This window comes from Elephas maximus, chromosome 14 (genome assembly GCF_024166365.1).
Source record: "Elephas maximus indicus isolate mEleMax1 chromosome 14, mEleMax1 primary haplotype, whole genome shotgun sequence".
In the NCBI taxonomy this organism is placed as follows: Eukaryota; Metazoa; Chordata; class Mammalia; order Proboscidea; family Elephantidae; genus Elephas; species Elephas maximus.
This window is the reverse complement of record NC_064832.1, coordinates 21,604,434-21,625,172: the sequence shown is the minus strand read 5'-3', so window position 1 is coordinate 21,625,172 and position 20,739 is coordinate 21,604,434. Positions and strand designations below refer to the sequence as shown.

Sequence of the window (20,739 nt, the reverse complement as noted above, 5' to 3'; positions counted from 1 at the left end):
TACCAAAAATAATTGGTTGACATTCAGCCATTTCAAGAGGTAACGTGTGATCAAGAACCGATAGTACTGAAGAAAGAAGTCAAAGCTGCACTGAAGGCATCGGCAGAAAACAAGGCTTCAGGAATTACGGCATACCAATCGAGATGTTTCAGCAGACATGCATCACTGTAAGCTCTCATTCCTCTATACCAAGATACTTGGAAGACAGCTACCTGGTCAACCAACTGGAAAAAACCCATATTTGTGCCCATTTCAAAGAAAGGTGTAATCCAACTGAATGTGGAAATTATCGAACTATATCGATATCACATTCAAGTACAATTCTGCTGAAGATAATTCAAAAATGGTTGCAGTTTATTGCAGCACTGTTTACAATAGCAAAAAGATGGAAGCAACCAAGGTGCCCATCAACGGATGAATGGATAACTAAATTATGGTATGTTCACACAATGGAATACTATGCATCGATAATGAACAGTGAGGAATCCGTGAAAGATTTCATAACATGGAGGAACCTGGAAGGCATTATGCTGAGTGAAATTAGTTGCAAAAGGACAAATATTGTATAAGACCACTATTATAAAAACTCGAGAAACAGTTAAACTGAGAAGAAAACATTCTTTTGTGGTTACGAGACGGGGGAGGGAGGGAGGGCAGGAAAGGGGTATTCACTAATTAGATAGTAGATAAGAGCTACTTCAGGTGAAGGGAAAGCCAACACACAATACAGGTGAGGTCAGTAGAACTGGACTAAACCAAAAGCAAAGCAGTTTCCTGAATAAACTGAATGCTTTGAAGGCCAGCGTAGCAGGGGCAGGGGTTTGGGGACCATGGTTTCAGGGGACATCTAAGTCAATTGGCATAATCTATTAACAAAACATTCTGCATCCCACTTTGGAGAGCGGTGTCTGGGGTCTTAAATGCTAGCAAGCGGCCATCTAAGATGCATCAATGAGTCTCAACCCACCTGGATCAAAGGAGAACAAAGAACACCAAGGACACAAGGTAATTATGAGCCCAAGAGACAGAAGGGGCCATGTGAACCAGAGACTACATCATCCTGAGACCAGAAGAACTAGATGGTGCCTGGCTACAACCGATGACTGCCGTGACAGGGAACACAACAGAGAACCCCTGAGGGAGCAGGAGAGCAGTGGGATGCAGACCCCAAATTGTCATAAAATGACCAGACTTAATGGTCTGACTGAGACTAGAGGGACCCCAGTGGTCATGGCCCCCAGACCTTCTGTTGGCCCAGGACAACAACCATTCCCGAAGCCAACTCTTCAGACAGGGATTGGACTAGACAATGGGTTGGAGAGGGATGCTGGTGAGGAGTGAGATTCCTGGATCAGGTGGGCACTTGAGACTATGTTGGCATCTCCTGCCTGGAGGGGAGATGAGAGGGTGGAGGGGGTTAGAAGCTGGCGAAATGGACAGGAAAAGAGAGAGTGGAAGGAGGGAGTGGGCTGTCTCATTGGGGGAGAGTAATTGGGAGTGTGTAGCAAGGTGTATATAAGTTTTTGTATGAGAGACTAACTTGATTTGTAAAGTTTCACTTAAAGCACAATAAAAATTATTAAAAAAAAAATTGTTGCAGCAGTACGTCAACAGGGAGCTGTGAGAAATTCAAGCCAGATTCAGAAGAGGAAGTAGAACCTGGAATATCATTGCTGATGTCAAATGGATCCTGGCTGAAAGCAGAGAATACCAGAAGGATGTTTATCTGTGTTTCATTGACTTTGCAAAGGCATTTGACTGTGTAGATCATAACCAATTATGGATAACATTGTAAAGAATGGGAATTCCAGAACACTTAATTGTGCTTGTGCGAAACCTGTAGATAGACCAAGAGGTAGTTGTTCTAACAGAATAAGGGGATATTGCCAGGTTTAAAATCAGGAAAAGAATACGTCAGAGTTGTATCATTTCACCATATTTACTCGATCTGTATGCTGAGCAAATAATCCAAGAAACTGGACTATATGAAGAAGAATGCATCATCAGGATTGGAGGAAGACTCATTAACGATCTGAAGTATGCAGATGACACAGCCTTGTTAACTGAAAGTGAAGAGGGTGTGAAGATGGACTTACTGATGAAGATGAAAGACCACAGCCTTCAGCATGGATTACACCTCAACATAAAGCAAAAATCCTCCTAGCTGGACCAGTAAGCAACATCATGATAAATGGAGAAAAGACTGAAAGTTGTCAAGAATTTTTTTTTTTACTTGGATCCACAATCAATGCTCATGGAAACAGCAGTCAAGAAATCAAATGACGTATTGCATTGGGCAACTATGCTGCAAAAGACCTCTTAGAAGTGTTGAAAGCAAAGGTGTCACTTTGAGGACTAAGGTGCCTGACCCAAATCATGGTATTTCAGTCACCACACATGGATGCAAAAGCTGGACAATTAAAAAGGAAGATTGAAGAAGAATTGATGCTTTTGAATTATGGTGTTGGCGAGTAATATTGAATATGCCGTGGACTGCAAGAAGAACGATCAAATCTGTCTTGGAAGAAGTACAACCAGCATACTCATAAGAAATGAGGATGGTAAGACTTCGTCTCATGTACTTTGGACATGTTACCAGGTGGGACCAGTTCCTGGAGAAGGGCACCATGCTTTATAAAGTAGAGGGTCAGCGAAAAAGAGGAAGACCCCAAACAAGATGGATTGCCCACTGGCTGCAACAATGAGCTTCACTGTAGCAACAATTGTGAGGATGGTGCAGGACCTGGCAGTGTCTCATCCTGTTGGTTGTAGGCCCGCCATGAGCTGGAGCTGACCCCACAGCACCCAACAGCAGCAGCAGTGGTGGATTTGGCAGTGGATCAGCGGCCGCCTCCCTCTGCCGTGTCCTCCAGCTGCTGTAGGCAGTGTGTCCGGAAGTAGCTCCTCTCATTCCATCCGTAGGCCAGGTTTTTTTCGGGCAGCATACTCAGGCCACCATGTCTCCAGAAAGTGTTTTTAAAAATATCTGTAAAATGATAATGTTTATTTAAAGCTTGACAAGTTACGGGAAGGTGGAGTGGGTGGGAGCAGTTGCTCACAATCGTATGGTAACCTCCGTGGATTTATTGTCATGATTTTTGTTTGTTTTTCCCCATATACATACTTTTTTTTCCCTAGCACAGTGTACGTACATATTTATACCCTGGTTTTTTTTTTTTCTTTTTTTACCCTCATCTCTGATTATTATGGTAGTGAATAATTTGGCTAAAGCTTGGAATCAACTTCTATTTATTTATTTAATTTTATGTAGAAAATGAAGACCTTTCCAAGCAGTCAAAACCAACACAGAGTCAAAGTAAGTAACAAATTTGATCCAGAAGTAACTGGTATCTATCATGAGTGTCTGTTCTTTTATTCATTGTGACTTGAAAGTATTTGAAATCTTTGTTTTGAGAACAGTTCCTGGTTAAAAAGTCTAATTATAATGAATTAATTTAATAGTGATACATTTTCTACACGTGAAATACACATATTAACTGTATTTAAAATTAGCCATACAACTTTGTACCCTATTTGTATTGCTTGCAATGTACTGTGAGTGCTGTGTGGCATTGAATCCATCTTCACTTTACATTATGTGATATTGGAAGCCTCATTCCTTTTCAGATAAGTTTTGATATAAACGTATAGGATAATAAAAACCCTTTTGACAAATGCCGTGTCAGATTCTGCTTTTAGATTTCATGATGTCAGCAGGTATCTGGGGGAGCACAGCTTAATGTAGGGATTCCAGAGCAGAGAATGGAACTGGTGAACAAAGATGGAATATGGCCTGCACCGCGCCTCCAGGTGGCAGCAGCTCCATAACATTTTATTCATCTAGCTGAGGGTTTCCTCTGATCATGAGTGAGGTGTTTTCTGGTGTGAGACAAAAACTGCAGTCAGTTCTTGTGTAGCAGAGTAGCCTGTGAATCTAAGCAGTATGACTGGCACAGTCAGGAGTCTGCAGAAGTCTGTTCTCTGAGAACGGTGCCTAATCCAGTGCTTTTTAGCTGGTGAGTTCTAAAGAACGTAGCAGGGTAGGGTAGAAGAACGCTAAGTGAGAGGTTGGAACACCTGGTTTTTCATTGTGGGTATGGCACCACCTAGCTTTGTGACTTTGGGCAGGTCATTTAACTCTACAGAAGTAAACAGAATAAAGGTACTATTTGGTCAGGAAACAGCAGCCTTTACAATGAGCCACATTACTAGGGAATAATCAGGTTAAGTGTCTAAGTGCCATTGGTAGGAGCAGCACACATGGGCTCCCGAGTGGTTAAGAACATAGATCTAATGGACCGGGTTCAAATCTTAGCTTTACCACGTATCAGCTGCATCATCTTTTAACAAGTTTCTTTGCCACTGCAAGCCTTAGATTGCCCATCTGTAAAGTGGGAGATGTTGGTACTATCTCAGGGTTATTATGAGGACAAGTGAAATGATACATGTAAAATACGTAGTCCAGGGTCAGACAGGTAGGGTTTTATGGTTAATAACCACATTAAATAGCAGGAAAGTGACGTTTATCATGGTGTGTGGTTGGAATTTTAACTGTTCGCACTACGATGAATAGTGCATGGCTTTTGCTGTATTTCGTTTAAAGATTTCCAAGAGAGGCCACTATAGAAAGCATTCAAGGATAGCTTCGTTTTGCCCTGATCTCTCGTTAGGTACATGATCTTTGACGTGTAGTTAAATAAAAGAGTGAATTCTCAAATGTTTCCCAAGCATTGTTGAGAAATAGTTTTTTGGTACATTTATCCGTAAACACAAAACTAGGTATATATTCCTTATTCTTAAATCAGCAGTTCAAACTTAGACATGAGCTCCACAGGAGAAGGACCTGGCTGTCTCCCATAAAGACAACAGCAAAGAAAACCCAACGGGGCATTTCTGCTCTGTCACATGGGGTCGCTATGAGTCAAAAATCGACAGCACCTAACAACGAATAATAGTTCTTATAAAACTATAAAATAAATAGAAACGAAAGTTGGTAGCCGATGTTACTTTGCTGAAACTAAATCACTGCTTCAACATGAATGTGGTATTGAGTTTGAAGTTATATTTGCATATTGCTCTGTGTCATTTCTCCTACCGAATTTCTCCTCTAAAACAGCTGCAAGCTTTGTTCGGCACGTTATGGCACTTTTTGGCCTTCGCTGGGTACAGATGCGTCATTTATATGTTGTTGCCCTCTGTTCTCTTCCTGTTGCCTCTTCACCACCCGTGGTTAGCATAGGGCATTACTTGTTGCTTTCATTGGCCATGTCAGCTTCCTTAGCTTATTGGAGTCTTAATTATGCATACATTAATAAAAACAATAAGTCTTAGTACGGGACATTGTCTTTCAGTTGATTATCACTGCAGAAGGCACATGGTCTGTTTACAGCTGGAACAGTTAGATGTGAGTACTGCACGGCTGATAGTTGTCATTATGACATCAGTTGCCTAAGTCATCGTTTTCATTGGGTACCGAACAGATCATCAAAAGCAAAAGTTGTCACTGAATTCATTCAGGAAGAAAACCCACATTATCCCCAAAATGCTAATATTATTTGTAGAGATTATCAAAATAAAAAACCCAAAATAACAGTATTGTGACAAACTCTAGAAGTCTTGAGAGCAGACCTTGGAAGGGTTTGAGGACTTGAGTGTGAGGTCGTCGCGGTGGGCCCAGTGCAGCAGAGGCTTACTGAACAACCTGGGCCTGTGTACTGTGCTGGCTGTAAAGGTGAATCAGATATAGTTTTTGTCTCAAAAGGAGCTTGCAGGACAAACTGGGTAAAAACAGGGAGTGAATGTAGAGTGGCAGAATGAGCAAATGCATAGAGGAAAATTCTTTGAGTTTTAAAAAGTGAAAAATATGAAAGGAACATTATTTGCTTGCTTCCCAGGGCTTCCTTGCTGTGAATTGGGGAGCTATTCTGAGCAGGGTCTAGAAGAGAACTACGTGTGACTGAGGCACCGTAGGGAAGATTGAAGGGAATGGAATTCAGCAATTTACTCACTGCAGTAGCTTATCAGTCATTAAATATTACAGAAGTATTTATGCATTTCAAGTTTGACAGTTCAGCGTGATGGTAAACTCTTGCCTCTTTGTTTTTTCCCCACAGCGTTTTCCACCCCAGCAAGTCAGCTTTTTTCTCCTCATGGTTCTAATCCTTCAACACCTGCTGCAACCCCGGCCCCTACTGCGTCGCCAGTCAAGGCAGTAAATCACCCGTCAGCGTCAGCAGCCGCCACCGCTCCTGGGATGAACACGCCTAACGCCATCCTTCCCGTCTTCCCAGGGCAGGTCTCCTCAGCCGTTCATACACCGCAGCCATTGGCGCCAAACCCAACAGTCATCAGGACCCCTTCCTTGCCCGCTGCAGCCGTTACTTCTATCCACAGCACAACGTCTATTCCCGTTCCTTCGGTTCTTTCTGGCCTTGTTCCACTTCCAGGCCCTTCTGCTCCTCCTGTCCCAGCCGCTCAGTCTGCATCTGCCCCTCGGGCCAACCCTGCATCCAGTGACACATTTGCTTCTACGTCTACCCCTTTTACCAGCCTCCCCTTTTCTGCCACTACTGCTGCTCCTACCAGCAACCCAAATTCTGCTTCATTGTCCTCAGTTTTTGCAGCTCTCCCCTTAACACCAGCATCCCAAGGTGTATCCAACCCAACTCCTGTAATTGCTGGTGGTTCTGCTTCCAGCGTTGCGGGTCCGCTGAGTGTAAATAATCCTCTTCTGTCTGCATTAAAAGGCTTCCTGACGTCAAATGATACCAGTCTGATCAACTCTTCTGCTTTATCCTCTGTTACAAGTGGGCTGGCTTCATTATCATCTCTCACTAATCAGAACTCAGACGCTCCTGCTTCAGCCTCTAACAAGTGCTATACCCCCTCCGCCATCCCCACCCCGCAGAGGTCTTCCACTCCAGGACTGGCCCTGTTCTCAGGCCTTCCATCGCCTGTGACCAGCTGCACGGCCACTCCCCCTACTGTGCCTGTGCAGTCTCCCCTAGCTGCTCCTACATCGTCTTCCACTTCCATGCCAGCTGGCTGCGGCTCCTCGGCTTCCCTTTTGCACGGCCCCCACCCCGGTAATGCAGACCTGCATGTGTCATCTACCCCTGCTGTAACGACTCTTCCTGTCAGCATCAAAACTGAACCCACAAGTCCTACTCCCTCAGCCTTCAAAGGCCCATCTCATTCTGTCAATCCCTCTCATGGCACTTTAGGGTTGTCAGGGACCCTGGGCCGAGCGTATACGTCAGCATCAGTGCCCATCAGTCTGTCTACTTGCCTTAACCCTGCATTGTCAGGTCTGCCTAGTCTGAGTGCTCCCTTAAATGGTTCAAATCCCCTTTCTTCTATTTCTCTTCCGCCACATGGCTCCTCCACGCCTATTGCCCCAGTATTCACTGCACTTCCCCCTTTTACTTCTTTGACCAATAATTTCCCTTTAACTGGCAACCCCTCACTTAACCCATCAGTATCTCTTCCGGGGTCGTTAGTAGCCACCTCGTCTACAACAGTCACGCCCGCGTCTCTCACTCATCCGAGTTCCACAGCAGCAGTTCTCTCAGGGCTTTCTGCCTCAGCTCCAGTCTCTACAGCACCTTTCCCCCTCAACTTGTCAACTGCTGTCCCTTCCCTTTTTCCAGTTACTCAGGGACCTCTGCCATCCTCAAATCCATCGTACCCTGGCTTTTCTGTCTCTAATGCCCCCAGCGCTACCCCCGCTCCCCCAGCCTTCCCGGGGCTGCAGGCGCCCTCCACAGTGGCAGCTGTCACCCCGCTGCCTGTTGCTGCCACGGCCCCATCACCTGCCCCGGTCCTTCCAGGATTTGCGTCGGCATTCAGTTCCAACTTCAACTCCGCTCTGGTTGCACAAGCCGGGTATGTGATATTTTGGAAGTAGGATAAAATAATTTTTCACCTAACTTGGAATGCATGGTCTTATGTTAAGTTATTCAAATCAAAAGCAAAATCCAGTTATTTGGTGGTGCTAAATGATATATATTTTTTCTCAGCTGAGTCTTCAGTGCTCAACTCAAAAAATGTTTTATGGCTATTCATCCACGTTAAGGTAAATATATAAAACATCAGTGCCTCTACACATAATTTTTGGATTTGTATTGAATAACTTCATTGTAAAACAGCAGAACATAAACTTACTGAGTTCAGAAGAGTGTACTTTTTAAGTTTTGTATCAGTGAGTGGTTGACTTAAATTAATTTTTTTTGTTTCCCTCCAACAGAGAAATTCTAAGTTTTTTTTAAATGTCTTAAGATACTGTTTGCCAAATAAAGAAGCAATGGCTTTTATGTCTTATGTGCATTTTGACCTGCTCTTCTGTGTGTTGTTTTAGGTTATCATCTGGACTTCAAGCTGCAGGTGGCTCTGTTTTTCCAGGCCTTTTGTCCCTCCCAGGTATCCCAGGGTTTTCCCAGAATCCTCCACAGCCCTCTTTGCAAGAATTACAGCATAATGCAGCTGCACAGTCAGCATTATTACAGCAGGTAAGCAGGCAGTGCCTGGCATAAATAAAATGGTAACATGTATAATACAGCTTCTCTAGTGATAACATGTGGAGCGGAGTGGCGGTTCAGTGGTAGAATTCACACCTTCCGTGCAGGAGACCTGGGTTTAATTCTACGCCAGTGTACCTGAAGCACAGCCTTCACCCATCTGTCATTGGAGGCTTGCATGTTGCTATGGTGCAGAATTAAGACAGACTAGGAGGAAAGGTCTGCCAATCTACTTCTGAAAAATAGCCAATAAAAACCGTATGGTTCATAATGGTCCAATCTTGTTGTACATGAGTTGTCGTGAGTCAGGGACGACTCCACAGAAGCTAACAGCAACAACTGAGATAGCAGTTGTGATACGTCAGCTTTGGAGAAAATGGCTCTTCTCAGAATGTCTGGAGATGTGGTGAGTAGGCCTCCCAAGTCTGCAGGTTATGCTTGTCTTCTTTCAGGAGAGTGACAAAGGTGCTAGAATATGCCCGTCTCTGTGATCGCTGTTCTCACTTACAGACTTTAAAATCTCACAGTGGAGACTTAACAAAATGGTATCCTTATCCATGACAGTTCAATTTGAACTTGTCTTCTACAATTTAAGTGAAAATAATGAACCACTAAAGCAGAATTTCTCTAGAACATCTATTAACCTTTCTTTTAAAGGATGGTAAATATTTTAGTGGCATTTCCATGTACCTCCTACACCTGAAGAAGCTTCAGCATTTCTTGAAAATTTCAAGAGACTGAGCAAACTTTATCTTTCCCCCAAGTGTTTTTTCCTTTCCTGCTGTGTATATCTGTACTGTGGGAAGGAAAAGCAGGGAGAGAATTGATGGCGTGTGGCACCCCGCTAAACTGCATGTTCTTCTTTGTATTAGGTCCACTCAGCTTCAGCTCTGGAGAGCTACCAAGCTCAGCCCGATGGGTTTCCTAGTTACCCTTCAACGCCAGGAACACCATTTGCTTTGCAACCAGGCCTCTCCCAAAGTGGGTGGCAGTGAATATGTTTTGATTTTTATTCTCCTTTGGAGCAACATCAGAATTGCCTGCGGACTGCAGTGAACAATCTGACACACATGAACTTGGAAAAAGTCCAAAAGTGAGAATGAGGAGAGTTGTGATAAGAGTTTGAAAATCATGGTTGTATTTTTTTTTTTAACAGTTTTAAGTATGAACACTCCCCTATGTAAATAGACTGACAATAAACTACATGGAGAATAGGACTAAAAAAGCAGCTGGGGACTTTTCACCTCCCACCCTATGAGATTCTGAATTGTGTATGTGAGCCACATAAAGAGACTATTAAAGAGGTTGAACTCTTGATCGCCGAATACAGCCTTAAACTTGCTTGTGTAGTAGCCACTGACAGAAGTAATAGCTGTGCCTCAGACTGACGGGTTGCCTGTGGCCTGGGGGAGCTGCTCCCCTTGGCGTGCGTGAGTAGTTCCTGTTAGCATCAGGGGAACTCTACTCCGTATGTATCCACAAACGGGAACTCGAGACCCACACTTATTTTTAATTTCTGATATAAATGATCATACATGTACTTCTGAATTTAACTCAGTATATTTCAGGGGCGTAAAAATGGTGCTTAATGTCGTCTGTAAATGACTTCCAGGTGTTTTCACTAAAACTGTGCGCTCAGAACTACTTTCTTACAGAAATACAAGGCTCATGACACATAATTTGCCTTCAAAACATAGTATTTAATCTTAGCAGTATCCAAGTGAATGAGGAACATTTGACTGACTCTTCCAAACCGAACCAAACCCATTGCCGTGGAGTCAGTTCTACTCATAGTGAACCCTACAGGTTAGAGAAGAATTGCCCCATAGGGTTTCCAAGGCTGTGGTCTTTACGGAAGCAGACTGCCACATCTTTCTTCCACAGAATAGCTGGTGGGTTCGAACCACCGACCTTTTGGTTAGCAGCTGAGTGCTTAACCCACTGTGCCACCAGGGCTCACCAACTGACTCTTGGGCCACCTCTATTACACCTTGTACTCTGGAAGCTCTCGGTGAATGTTTACAATCATGGGATATGGTATTTCTATTTGTATTTAAAGTAAAATGCTTATCTAAAATGATTGTGACAACAAATAGAGAAGACTTGCTCTGTAGTAAATATGCAGTGTGTACCCTAATGAAGGATCTTGGTAGTAGAACACAATTGAATGTCATTTATTTCAGAACAGTGATTCTGCCACGTTTGGGGGAGAAGTAGGAAGAATGGTATCCAGTCCTGTGATTAAACTGAAAGCTATAGAGTCTGCGGCAGTGCATTTCAGCATCTAGAAGTTTTACTTTTATAAAGATGGTGTCTGGAAGACGTTGCTAATGTATTTTCCTTCAACATGGGGAGCAAACTTTTTAAATATATTAATAAACATTCCTGTATGATTAGTTTTTAATAATTTTTTAGAATAAACTTTATGGATATGACAACTATTTTATAAGTGTTTTTATTAAATACTTAGGCTTTTTGATTTTTTTGTATGTGCTGAAGCTAATATACAGTAAGTCCCCTGGTTAGGAATGTCCAAATTCTGGACAACTCATACTTGCCCATTAATGTATGTAAATTTGTCCTCACTTTGCGAAACAACGGAACCAACCCCTACTCACAGCAGATTCTTCATCACAATCCCCTTCACTTGCTGCACGTGCAGCTTTTAAATCACTGAAAAGGCTTCGAGCCTGTCCTTGTGCTAAAGTCAGGCTAAGTAAGGACCGTAGGCACCTGTTCCGCCTTACCTGCTTACTTAAAATTTGACTTAGGGATAACAGCTAGGAACAGATCTCATTCGTAACCCAGGAACTATCTATGTAGAAAATTTTTGTTGAAAGCCTACATTCCTAAAACTTTTTAAAGATATATTGTATTCCTTATGTATGTTGGCCATTCATTCAGAAAAAATTTACTGAGAAATCTCTGTACAGTGTGATGCTGCTGAGGTTCTTTCTGCTGTACTGTCAGCCCCTTGAGAAGAGGTACTGTTCATCTTTTAGATGTCTTCTTGGCATCTGGCATATGTTGGGCACTTAAAGCTTTAGATAAAAGTGAAGAGAACTTTTTGGCATCCTTGTAATAATTACTGGGGACTGGTTTTATGTATCTCACAATAACCCTATGAAATAACACAGGTAACCCCATTAACTAGATAAAGAAGCCAAGATGCAAGCTCACACAATGTGTAAGTGGTAAATTTGAACCAAGTACTTAATACCATACCGGGCTATTTGTACCACCACATACTCTGAGAACACATGGGAGGGGAGTGAGTGCCTTACTGCCTGAGAGAGTCCTTAAGCTTTCTCATTGACAGGACAAGTAACAATTAATATCCTCTAGGTGGCACAGTGGTTAAGAGCTACGGCTGCTAGCCAGAAAGTTGGCAGATCAAATCCACCAGCCACTCCTTGGAAACTATGGGGCAGTTCTACTCTGTCCTGTAGGGTCGCTATGAATCGGAATTGATTTAATAGCAAAGGGCTTATTTTTCTTTTTTTAATCAAGACATGACATGTGTTATGGGTTATGTTCCTCCCAAAGTATGTGTTGGAATCCTAAGCCCTACACCTGTGCATGTAATCATGTTTAGAAATAGGGTTTTCTTTGTTAATTAAATCATACCCGAGTAGGAGGGGTTCTAAATCTGGTCATTTCCAAGTTATAACAAGAGCAGAAGAGACACAGACACACACACACAAGGAGGAACAAATTCTATGTGAGAATATTCAAGGAACCAGGGAACACCAGGGCCTACTGACAAGGAGTCGACACAGCGAAGACCCTCATTGGGACATTTAGGCCCCAGAACTGTGAGAAAAGAAATTTACGTTTATGAAAGACATCCATTTGTGTTCTGTTACAGTAGCAACAATACGTGACACAATATTAGAGCATATTGCTATAACTTGATGGAACATAGTATCCAGCTTGAATGTAGCTGAAAAGGCAAGGGAGGAGCATAATTACAAATAACTTGTCAACCATGCCAAGCAGTTCGGAGTTTGTTCTGTAGTTAACAGTTGGGAACTTTATCCGAAAGCACTTTGCTGAAATCACTTAGGCTGCAGCATGGAAGATGGATTAAACAAAAAATCCTGACTCATAAAAACCGTGTAGGACAGAGTAGAACTGCCCATAGGGTTTTTAAGGAGTGCCTGGTGGATTCGAACTGCCAGCCTTTTGGTTAGCAGCTGTAACTCCTAACCACGACACCACCAGGGTTTCCAAAGAGAGGCTCGAGTTGGCCAGGAATCCAGCCAGGTCAATTGCTTAGAAGGCAGCTATGCTCACCACTATACCATCAATGCCTCAGGAAGATGGATTTGTTGTTAGGTGCCGTCGAGTCGGTTCCAACTTATAGCGACCCTAGACACAACAGAACGAGACGCTGCCAGGTCCTGCGCCATCCTTACAATCGTTGTTATGCTTGAGCTCATTGCTGCAGCCACTGTGTCAGTCCACCTCGTTGAGGGTCTTCCTCTTTTCCGCTGACCCTGTATTCTGCCAAGCATGATGTCCTTCTCCAGGGACTGATCCCTCCTGACAACGTGCCCAAAGCATGTAAGACGCAGTCTCGCCATCCTTGCTTCTAAGGAGCATTCTGGTTGTACTTCTTCTAAGACAGATTTGTTCGTTCTTCTGGCAGTCCATGGTATATTCAGTATTCTTCACCAACACCACAATTCAGAAGCATCAACTCTTCTTCGGTCTTCCTTATTCATTGTCCAGCTTTCACATGCATATGATGCGATTGAAAATACCGTGGCTTCGGTCAGGCACACCTTAGCCTTCGGGGTGACATCTTTGCTCTTTAATACTTTGAAGAGGTCCTTTGCAGCAGATTTGCCCAATGCAATGCGTCTTTTGATTTCTTGACTGCTGCTTCCATGGGTGTTGATTGTGGATCCAAGTAAAATGAAATCCTTGACAACTTCAGTATTTTCTTCGTTTATCATGATGTTGCTCGTTGGACCAGTTGTGAGGATTTTTTTTTCTTTATGTTGAGGCGTAATCCATAGTGAAGGCTGTGGTCTTTGATCTTCATTAGTAAGTGCTTCAAGTCCTCTTCACTTTCAGCAAGAAAGGTTGTGTCATCTGCATAATGCAGGTTGTTAATGAGTCTCCCTCCAATCTTGATGCCCCGTTCTTCATATAGTCCAACTTCTCGTATTATTTGTTCAGCATACAGATTAAATGAGTATGGTGAAAGAATACAACCCTGACGCACACCTTTCCTGACTTGAAACTAATCAGTATCCCCTTGTTCTGTCCGAACAACTGCCTCTTGATCTATGTAAAGGTTCCTCATGAACACAATTAAGTGTTCTGGAATTCCCATTCTTCGCAGTGTTATCCATGGTTTGTTATGATCCACACAGTCGAATGCCTTTGCATAATCAATAAAACACAGGTAAACATCCTCCTGGTATTCTCTGCTTTCAGCCAGGATCCATCTGACATCAGCAATGATATCCCTGGTTCCACGTCCTCTTCTGAAACCGGCCTGAATTTCTGGCAGTTCCCTGTCGATATACTGCTGCAGCTGTTTTTGAATGATCTTCAGCAGAATTTTGCTCGCGTGTGATATTAGTGATATTGTTCTATAATTTCCACATTCGGTTGGATCACCTTTCTTGGGAATAGGCATAAATACTGATCTCTTCCAATCAGTTGGCCAGGAATCTGTCTTCCATATTTCTTGGCATAGACGAGTGAGCACCTCCAGTGCTGCATCTGTTTGTTGAAACATCTCAATTGATATTCCATCAATTCCTGGAGCCTTGTTTTTCGCCAATGCCATCAGAGCAGCTTGGACTTCTTCCTTCAGTACCATCGGTTCCTGATCATATGCCACCTCTTGAAATGGTTGAATATCAACTAATTCTTTTTGGTATAATGACTCTGTGTATTCCTTCCATCTTCTTTTGATGCTTCCTGCATCGTTTAATATTTTCCGCATGGAATCCTTCACTATTGCAACTCGAGGCTTGAATTTTTTCTTCAGTTCTTTTAGCTTGAGGAACGCCGAGCGTATTCTTCCCTTTTGGTTTTCCATCTCCAGCTCTTTGCACATGTCATTATAATACTTTATTTTGTCTTCTTGAGAGGCCCTTTGAGATCTTCATTTCTTTTACCTCATCAATTCTTCCTTTTACTTTAGCTGCTCGACGCTCAAGAGCAGGTTTCAGAGTCTCCTCTGACATCCATCTTGGTCTTTTCTTTCTTTCCTGTCTTTTCAGTGACCTCTTGCTTTCTTCATGGATGATGTCCTTGATGTCATTCCACAGCTCATCTGGTCTTCAGTCATTAGTGTTCAATGGGTCAAATCTATTCTTGAGATGGTCTCTAAATTCAGGTGGGATGTACTCAAGGTCATATTTTGGCTCTCGTGGACTTGCTCTGATTTTCTTCAGTTTCATATGAGCGATTGATGGTCTGTTCCGCAGTTGGCCCCTGTTCTTGTTCTGACTGATGATATTGAGCTTTTCCATCGTCTCTTTCCACAGATGTAGTCAATTTGATTTCTGTGTGTTCCATCTGGCGACGTCCATGTGTATAGTTGCCGTTTATGTTGGTGCGAGAAGGTATTTGCAATGAAGAAGTCGTTGGTCTGGCAAAATTCTATCATTCGATCTTTGGCATTGTTTCTATCACCAAGGCCATATTTTCCAACTACTGATCCTTCTTTGTTTCCAACTTTTGCATTCCAATCACCAGTAATTATCAATGCATCTTGATTGCATGTTCGATCAATTTCAGACTGCAGCAGCTGATAAAAATCTTCTATTTCTTCGTCTTTGGCCCTAGTGGTTGGTGCGTAAATTTGAATCATAGCCATATTAACTGGTCTTCCTTGTAGGTGTATGGATATTATCCTATCACTGACAGCGTTGTACTTCAGGATAGATCTTGAAATGTTCTTTTTGACGATGAATGCAACACCATCCTCTTCGAGTCGTCATTCCCAGCATAGTAGACTATGTGATTGTCCAGTTCAAAATGGCCAATACCAGTCCATTTCAGCTCACTAATGCCTAGGATATCAATGTTTATGCATTCTATTTCATTTTTGACAATTTCCAATTTTCCTAGATTCATACTTCGTACATTTCAAGTTCCAATTATTAATGGATGTTTGCAGCTGTTTCTTCTCATTCTGAGTCGTGCCACATCAGCAAATGAAGGTCCCAAAAGCTTTACTCCATCCACGTCATTAAGGTCGACTCTACTTTGAGGAGGCAGCTCTTCCCCAGTCATCTTTTGAGTGCCTTCCAACCGGGGAGGCTCATCTTCCAGCACTATATCAGACAATGTTCTGCTGCTATTCATAAGGTTTTCACTGGCTAATGCTTTTCAGAAGTAAACTGCTGGGTCCTTCTTCCTAGTCTGTCTTATTCTGGAAGCTCTGCTGAAACCTGTCCTCCGTGGGTGACCCTGCTGGTATCTGAATACCGGTGGCATAGCTTCCAGGATCACAGCAACACGGAAGCCCCTACAGTACGACAAACTGACAGACACGTAGAGGCAATGAATTCCAAAAATGAAGATAGTGAGGCTTGCCAATAAGAAAATGGAACAGAGGAACATTTCAGAGATTGTGGAGGTTGAATTGATAAGGCAAGGTTTCTGGGTTGGGTGAATGGTAATGCCATTCCAGAAGTATGGATTTCGTAAGGCAGAATGGTTTTGGGTTTCCTAGTAAGCCTGATGTGTTTGGAGTAGCATTCTAAAAAAGGTATGTCTCCGGGAAGAGAAAGCGGTGACACCAAGTGTGATGGTTGCGATTGTGTGTCATCTTGGCTGGGCCATGATTCTGAGTGATTATATTTGATCACCCCCATGATGGAATTTGCTGTGAGTAGCCAATCAGTTGAAAGGGAGCTTCCTTGGGCGTGTGGCCTGCATCTAAATATAAGTGGATGTTCTGGCTTTTGCCTCTCTGGATCCTGTAGCTGCCTCCTGTTCATTTGACTTCTGGCTCTTGGAACTTAAGCTAGCAGCTTAACTGCTGATCTTGGGATTTGTTGACCTTCACAGCCTGTGAGCAAGAGCCCTGCTCTCCAACCTACCGATCTTGGGTTCGCCAGCCTCTGCAGCTACGTGGATCAGGAGAAGCCTTGCGGTCTTGCTGGCTGATCTTGGGATTCGTTGATCTTCACAGCCTGTGAACCAGAACCCTGCTCTCTAACCTGCCGATCTTGGGTTCTCCAGCCCCTGCTGCTACCTGAATCAGAAGAAGCCTTGTGGTCTTGCCTGCTGATCTTGGGATTTATCAGTCTTCATAGCATGTGAACAAGAGCCCTACTCTCCCACCTGCCAATCTTCAGTCTGCTAGCTCCTGCGGCTGCGTGAATCAGGAGAAGCCTCTATCCAGATCCATGGACTTGGAATGTTCTAGCCTCTACAATCATGTGAGCCACTTCTTGATAGTAATAATTTTTTTGTATATATATACACATTCATACACTTTACTGGTTTTGCTTTTCTAGAGAACCAGCCTAAGATGCCAAGCTTTAATTCCACTGGTCAGTGTCAGGCATAGAAGTGCCCAGTGTGTCAGGGAGTCTACGTTCAAACAAGGACAGGTTAAGGACAGTTTACCCGTATAATGTATAATACTCGTGGGAATGTGATGTATTTCTTATCATAGTAGAATAAACCACTAATGATGGGCACTCGTTCACCATTCTAGCCTGAAGAAAAAGAGACTATGAACTTGTTGCAATTATTGCAAAAAATCTATTTTCTAACATTCTCAGTGCTTTGTTATTTAAAGTAATTTTCCTAATGCTTGAGGTAGTCACCAACTGGAAGTGTCGTCTGAAGCCTTGAATATAAATTTACTGTTCAGCATAGATTTAGACTAAAGGATATTGTTTTTAATGTTTTTGAAAGATAATCTATATACGATTTGCAAAATCTGTCAGTTCATGTAATCAATGAGCCATAATTTTAAGCCTCACGTTTGACCTGCCAGAGGAGTTTAGCCCCTGTATTTATAAAATATAGTTGGTGTGATAGAATAATAGGAAATACTTTACTTCAAATCACATTTAATGAGCCTTTGTTCTTTTTCAAACATGGCACAACATATTGGTAAACCATGCCTAAATTGGTCAGTTAAATGAAACATTAGACATTAGCAAGTTAATTGGAAGGGGTGCTCAAAATTGGTGTTCCCAAGTCTTTGTCTTCAGGAGGGGCATTGTGATGCTGATTAATTTTTTAATTTAAATATGCCTGGTGAGATTTTAGGGTAAGAGCTGAAAACGAGTGGAGTTTATTACTCCTAATCCGTGGTGTGTTGAGCAAATAATCTGAGAAGCTGAACTATAGAAGATTCATTAACAACCTGTGTTATGCAGATGACACAACCTTGCTTGCTGAAAGTGAAGAGGACTTGAAGCACTTACTAATGAAGATCAAAGACCACAGCCTTCACTATGGATTACACCTCAACATAAAGAAAACAAAAATCCTCACAGCTGGACCAATAAGCAACATCATGATAAATGGAGAAAAGATTGAAGTTGCGAAAGGATTTCACTTTACTTGCATCCACAATCAACAGCCATGGAAGCAGCAGTCAAGAAATCAAATGATGCATTGCATTGAGCAAATCTGCTGCAAAAGACCTTTTTAAAGTGTTAGAAAGCAAAGATGTCACCTTGAAGACTAAGGTGCGCTTGACCCAAGCCATGGTGTCTTCAATCACCTCGTGTGTGAAAGCTGAAGAAGCATTGATGCCTTTGAATTATGGTGTTGGTGAAGAATATTGAATATACATACCATGGACTGCGAAAAGAATGGACAAATCTGTCTTAGAAGAAGTATACCCAGTATGCTCCTTAGAAGCAAGGATGACAAAACTTCATCTCACATAATTTGGACATGTTATCAGGAGGGATCAGTCCCTGGAGAGGGTCATCATGCTCAATAAAGTAGAGGGTCCAGCCAGTTCCAACTCATAGCGTCCCTATGTACAACAGAATGAAACATTGCCCGGTCCTGCGCCATCAATCCAAAAGGAACGGTATTTCCCAGTCCATGATTTCACCCGACACCATTTTTAGAAGTGAGGGGTTCCACTACAGGCACATCCGACGGAAGATGATGTAATATCTGGACCTCCAAATATGGGCATGGGAGGGCCAAGGGCGGAAAGTTCCCGGCACCAAACCCAACCCCTGACGCCATTGTAAACAAAAAGCTCCCCAAGCCCCTTTAGACAGCGAGCAGGCCTTATGGTTACTAGACCCCAGGCTCTCCTTGTATGTGCAGGCAATAAACTTGCCACTCTGTTTCCCTTGCAGTCAGTGTCCATCTTATTTCAATCAGCTAATAAGACAGGACAAGAACAGGAGTGGCATTTGCTTACAAGACCAGTTAAGGACAGTGTGTCATCACTTCTATTCAACATTGTACCACAGGTACTATCCCAACCCAAAACCCACTGCCATCAAATCGATCCAGTGCAATGAAAATAGAATAAAATAGAGTAAAGGGATTGGACTGGAAACAAAGATATAAAGCTATCAAAATTCAGAGGTAACAAATCAGGATTAATAAGGTAGTGAGATTTACAGATACAAAATGAATATTCAAAAGTCAGTTGCATTTTTAAACATTTTTAATCCTATGTTATCTGGGGATAATCTAGCAAATTATGAGTAACAACTTTATGAAGAATTGTTTTTAAATTTATGAAAAGTAGTAAAGAAATCCTAAATAAACAGAGATACACAGTGATCATGTTTACGAATACTGTAATGTATATCCTTAAAGGTATCAAATTCCTCAAGTTAATCTGTGAATTCAATGAAATTCCAATCCAAATCTCGACAGCTTTCAATATATTTTACAAGTTTATTTTATAATTATGCATAAGACCAAAGGGTGAAGACATGCCAAAACACTGCTGAAGACAATGAACAAGATCGAGGGACCTGATGGATCAAATATCAAAACAGACAGCCATCGAAACAAGACAATGCACTGTTACCTGGAGTTAACCAAGTAGATGGGGCAGTGGTGATCAGTGGTAGAAATCTTGTCTTCCAGGTAGGATGCCTGGTTCCATTCCAGGTCAATACACCTCATGTGCCTCCACCACCCATCTGTCAGTGGAGGCTTACATGTTGCTATGATGCTCAACAGGGAGCCCTCTTGGACGCAGTGGTTAAGTGCTCAGCCGCTAACTGAAAAGTCAGAGATTTGAACTCACTAGCCCCTCCATGGGAGAAAAGACCTGGCAATCTGCTTCCATAAAGGTTACAGCCTGGAAACCCTATGAGGCAGTTCTAGGCTGTCCTATGGGGTCACTACGAGCTGGAATCTTGATGGCAAACAACAACATGATGCTAACAGGTTTCATTGGAGCTTCCAGACTAAGACTGACTAGGAAGAAAGACCTGGAAATCTACTTCTGAAAACCTGTCAATGAAAACCCTATAGATTATAAGGCCGCTATACACAACTGACCATGGGGATGGCACAGGACTGGGCAGCATTTGGTTCTGTTGTGCGTGGGGCATCATGGGTCAAGGCCAACTCTAGGGCAGCTAACCACATAAAAACAAAATTGATAGTGGAGTGTAATAGAAAACCCATGGGGACCCACTCATACATGGAAATGATTTATAACAGAGCTGGCAGGGCAGATCAGTTAATAAGGTTGTGTGATAATTGGCTACCTATATGAAAGGAAATTAAAATGGATCCCTACACCACACCAGGCATAAAAAGCAACTGAATGGATTGCCATGAGTTGGAATTGACTCAACGGCACTGGGTTTGGTTTTTGGTTTGAGGGTGGATTCAAGATTTAAATTCAAAAGAATAAATAACTTAAACTTCTAAAAGAAAATGTAGGGGAATATCTTTAAGTAATTAGGAAAGGAAGGATTTTTTTTTTTATCAAGACACAAACACTAAATACAACGAAACCATATATTTTATATCAAAGGCATCTTAGAAAAAGGTTAAAAGAAAAACTACATCTGGGAGGATATATTTGCAATACATGTAACTGCCTAAGAGGATTAGCAGTCAAGTATACATAAAACCTACCCTTAAATCAGAAAGAAAAAGCCCCTCTCCCAAGAAAGAGCAAAAGACATGCACATGCAATTCACAGAAGAGAAAACGTGAATTGTAAACAGCCTTGTGAAAGTTGCTCAGTTTCATTAAAAATCGGGAAATCTAAATTCAGATAACA

At 42.4% G+C, this 20,739-nt stretch overlaps 1 protein-coding gene across 3 annotated transcripts in view; it reads left to right on the top strand.

Annotated features, from left to right (window-relative positions):
- Positions 1-10,974, top strand: part of PROSER1 (proline and serine rich 1) — a 38,441-nt gene extending 27,467 nt beyond the window's left edge. For 2 of the 3 annotated variants that reach the window (XM_049853363.1, XM_049853365.1), the window contains 4 exons: positions 3,272-3,316; positions 6,114-7,884; positions 8,357-8,507; positions 9,389-10,974. In XM_049853363.1, coding sequence (XP_049709320.1) covers positions 3,272-3,316; positions 6,114-7,884; positions 8,357-8,507; positions 9,389-9,511 — 2,090 coding nt within the window. In that variant the 3' untranslated portion in view covers positions 9,512-10,974. The remainder of the gene's footprint in view (positions 1-3,271; positions 3,317-6,113; positions 7,885-8,356; positions 8,508-9,388) is intronic. The other variant, XM_049853364.1, reaches the window with a different exon arrangement.
- The last annotated feature ends 9,765 nt before the right edge of the window (positions 10,975-20,739 follow it).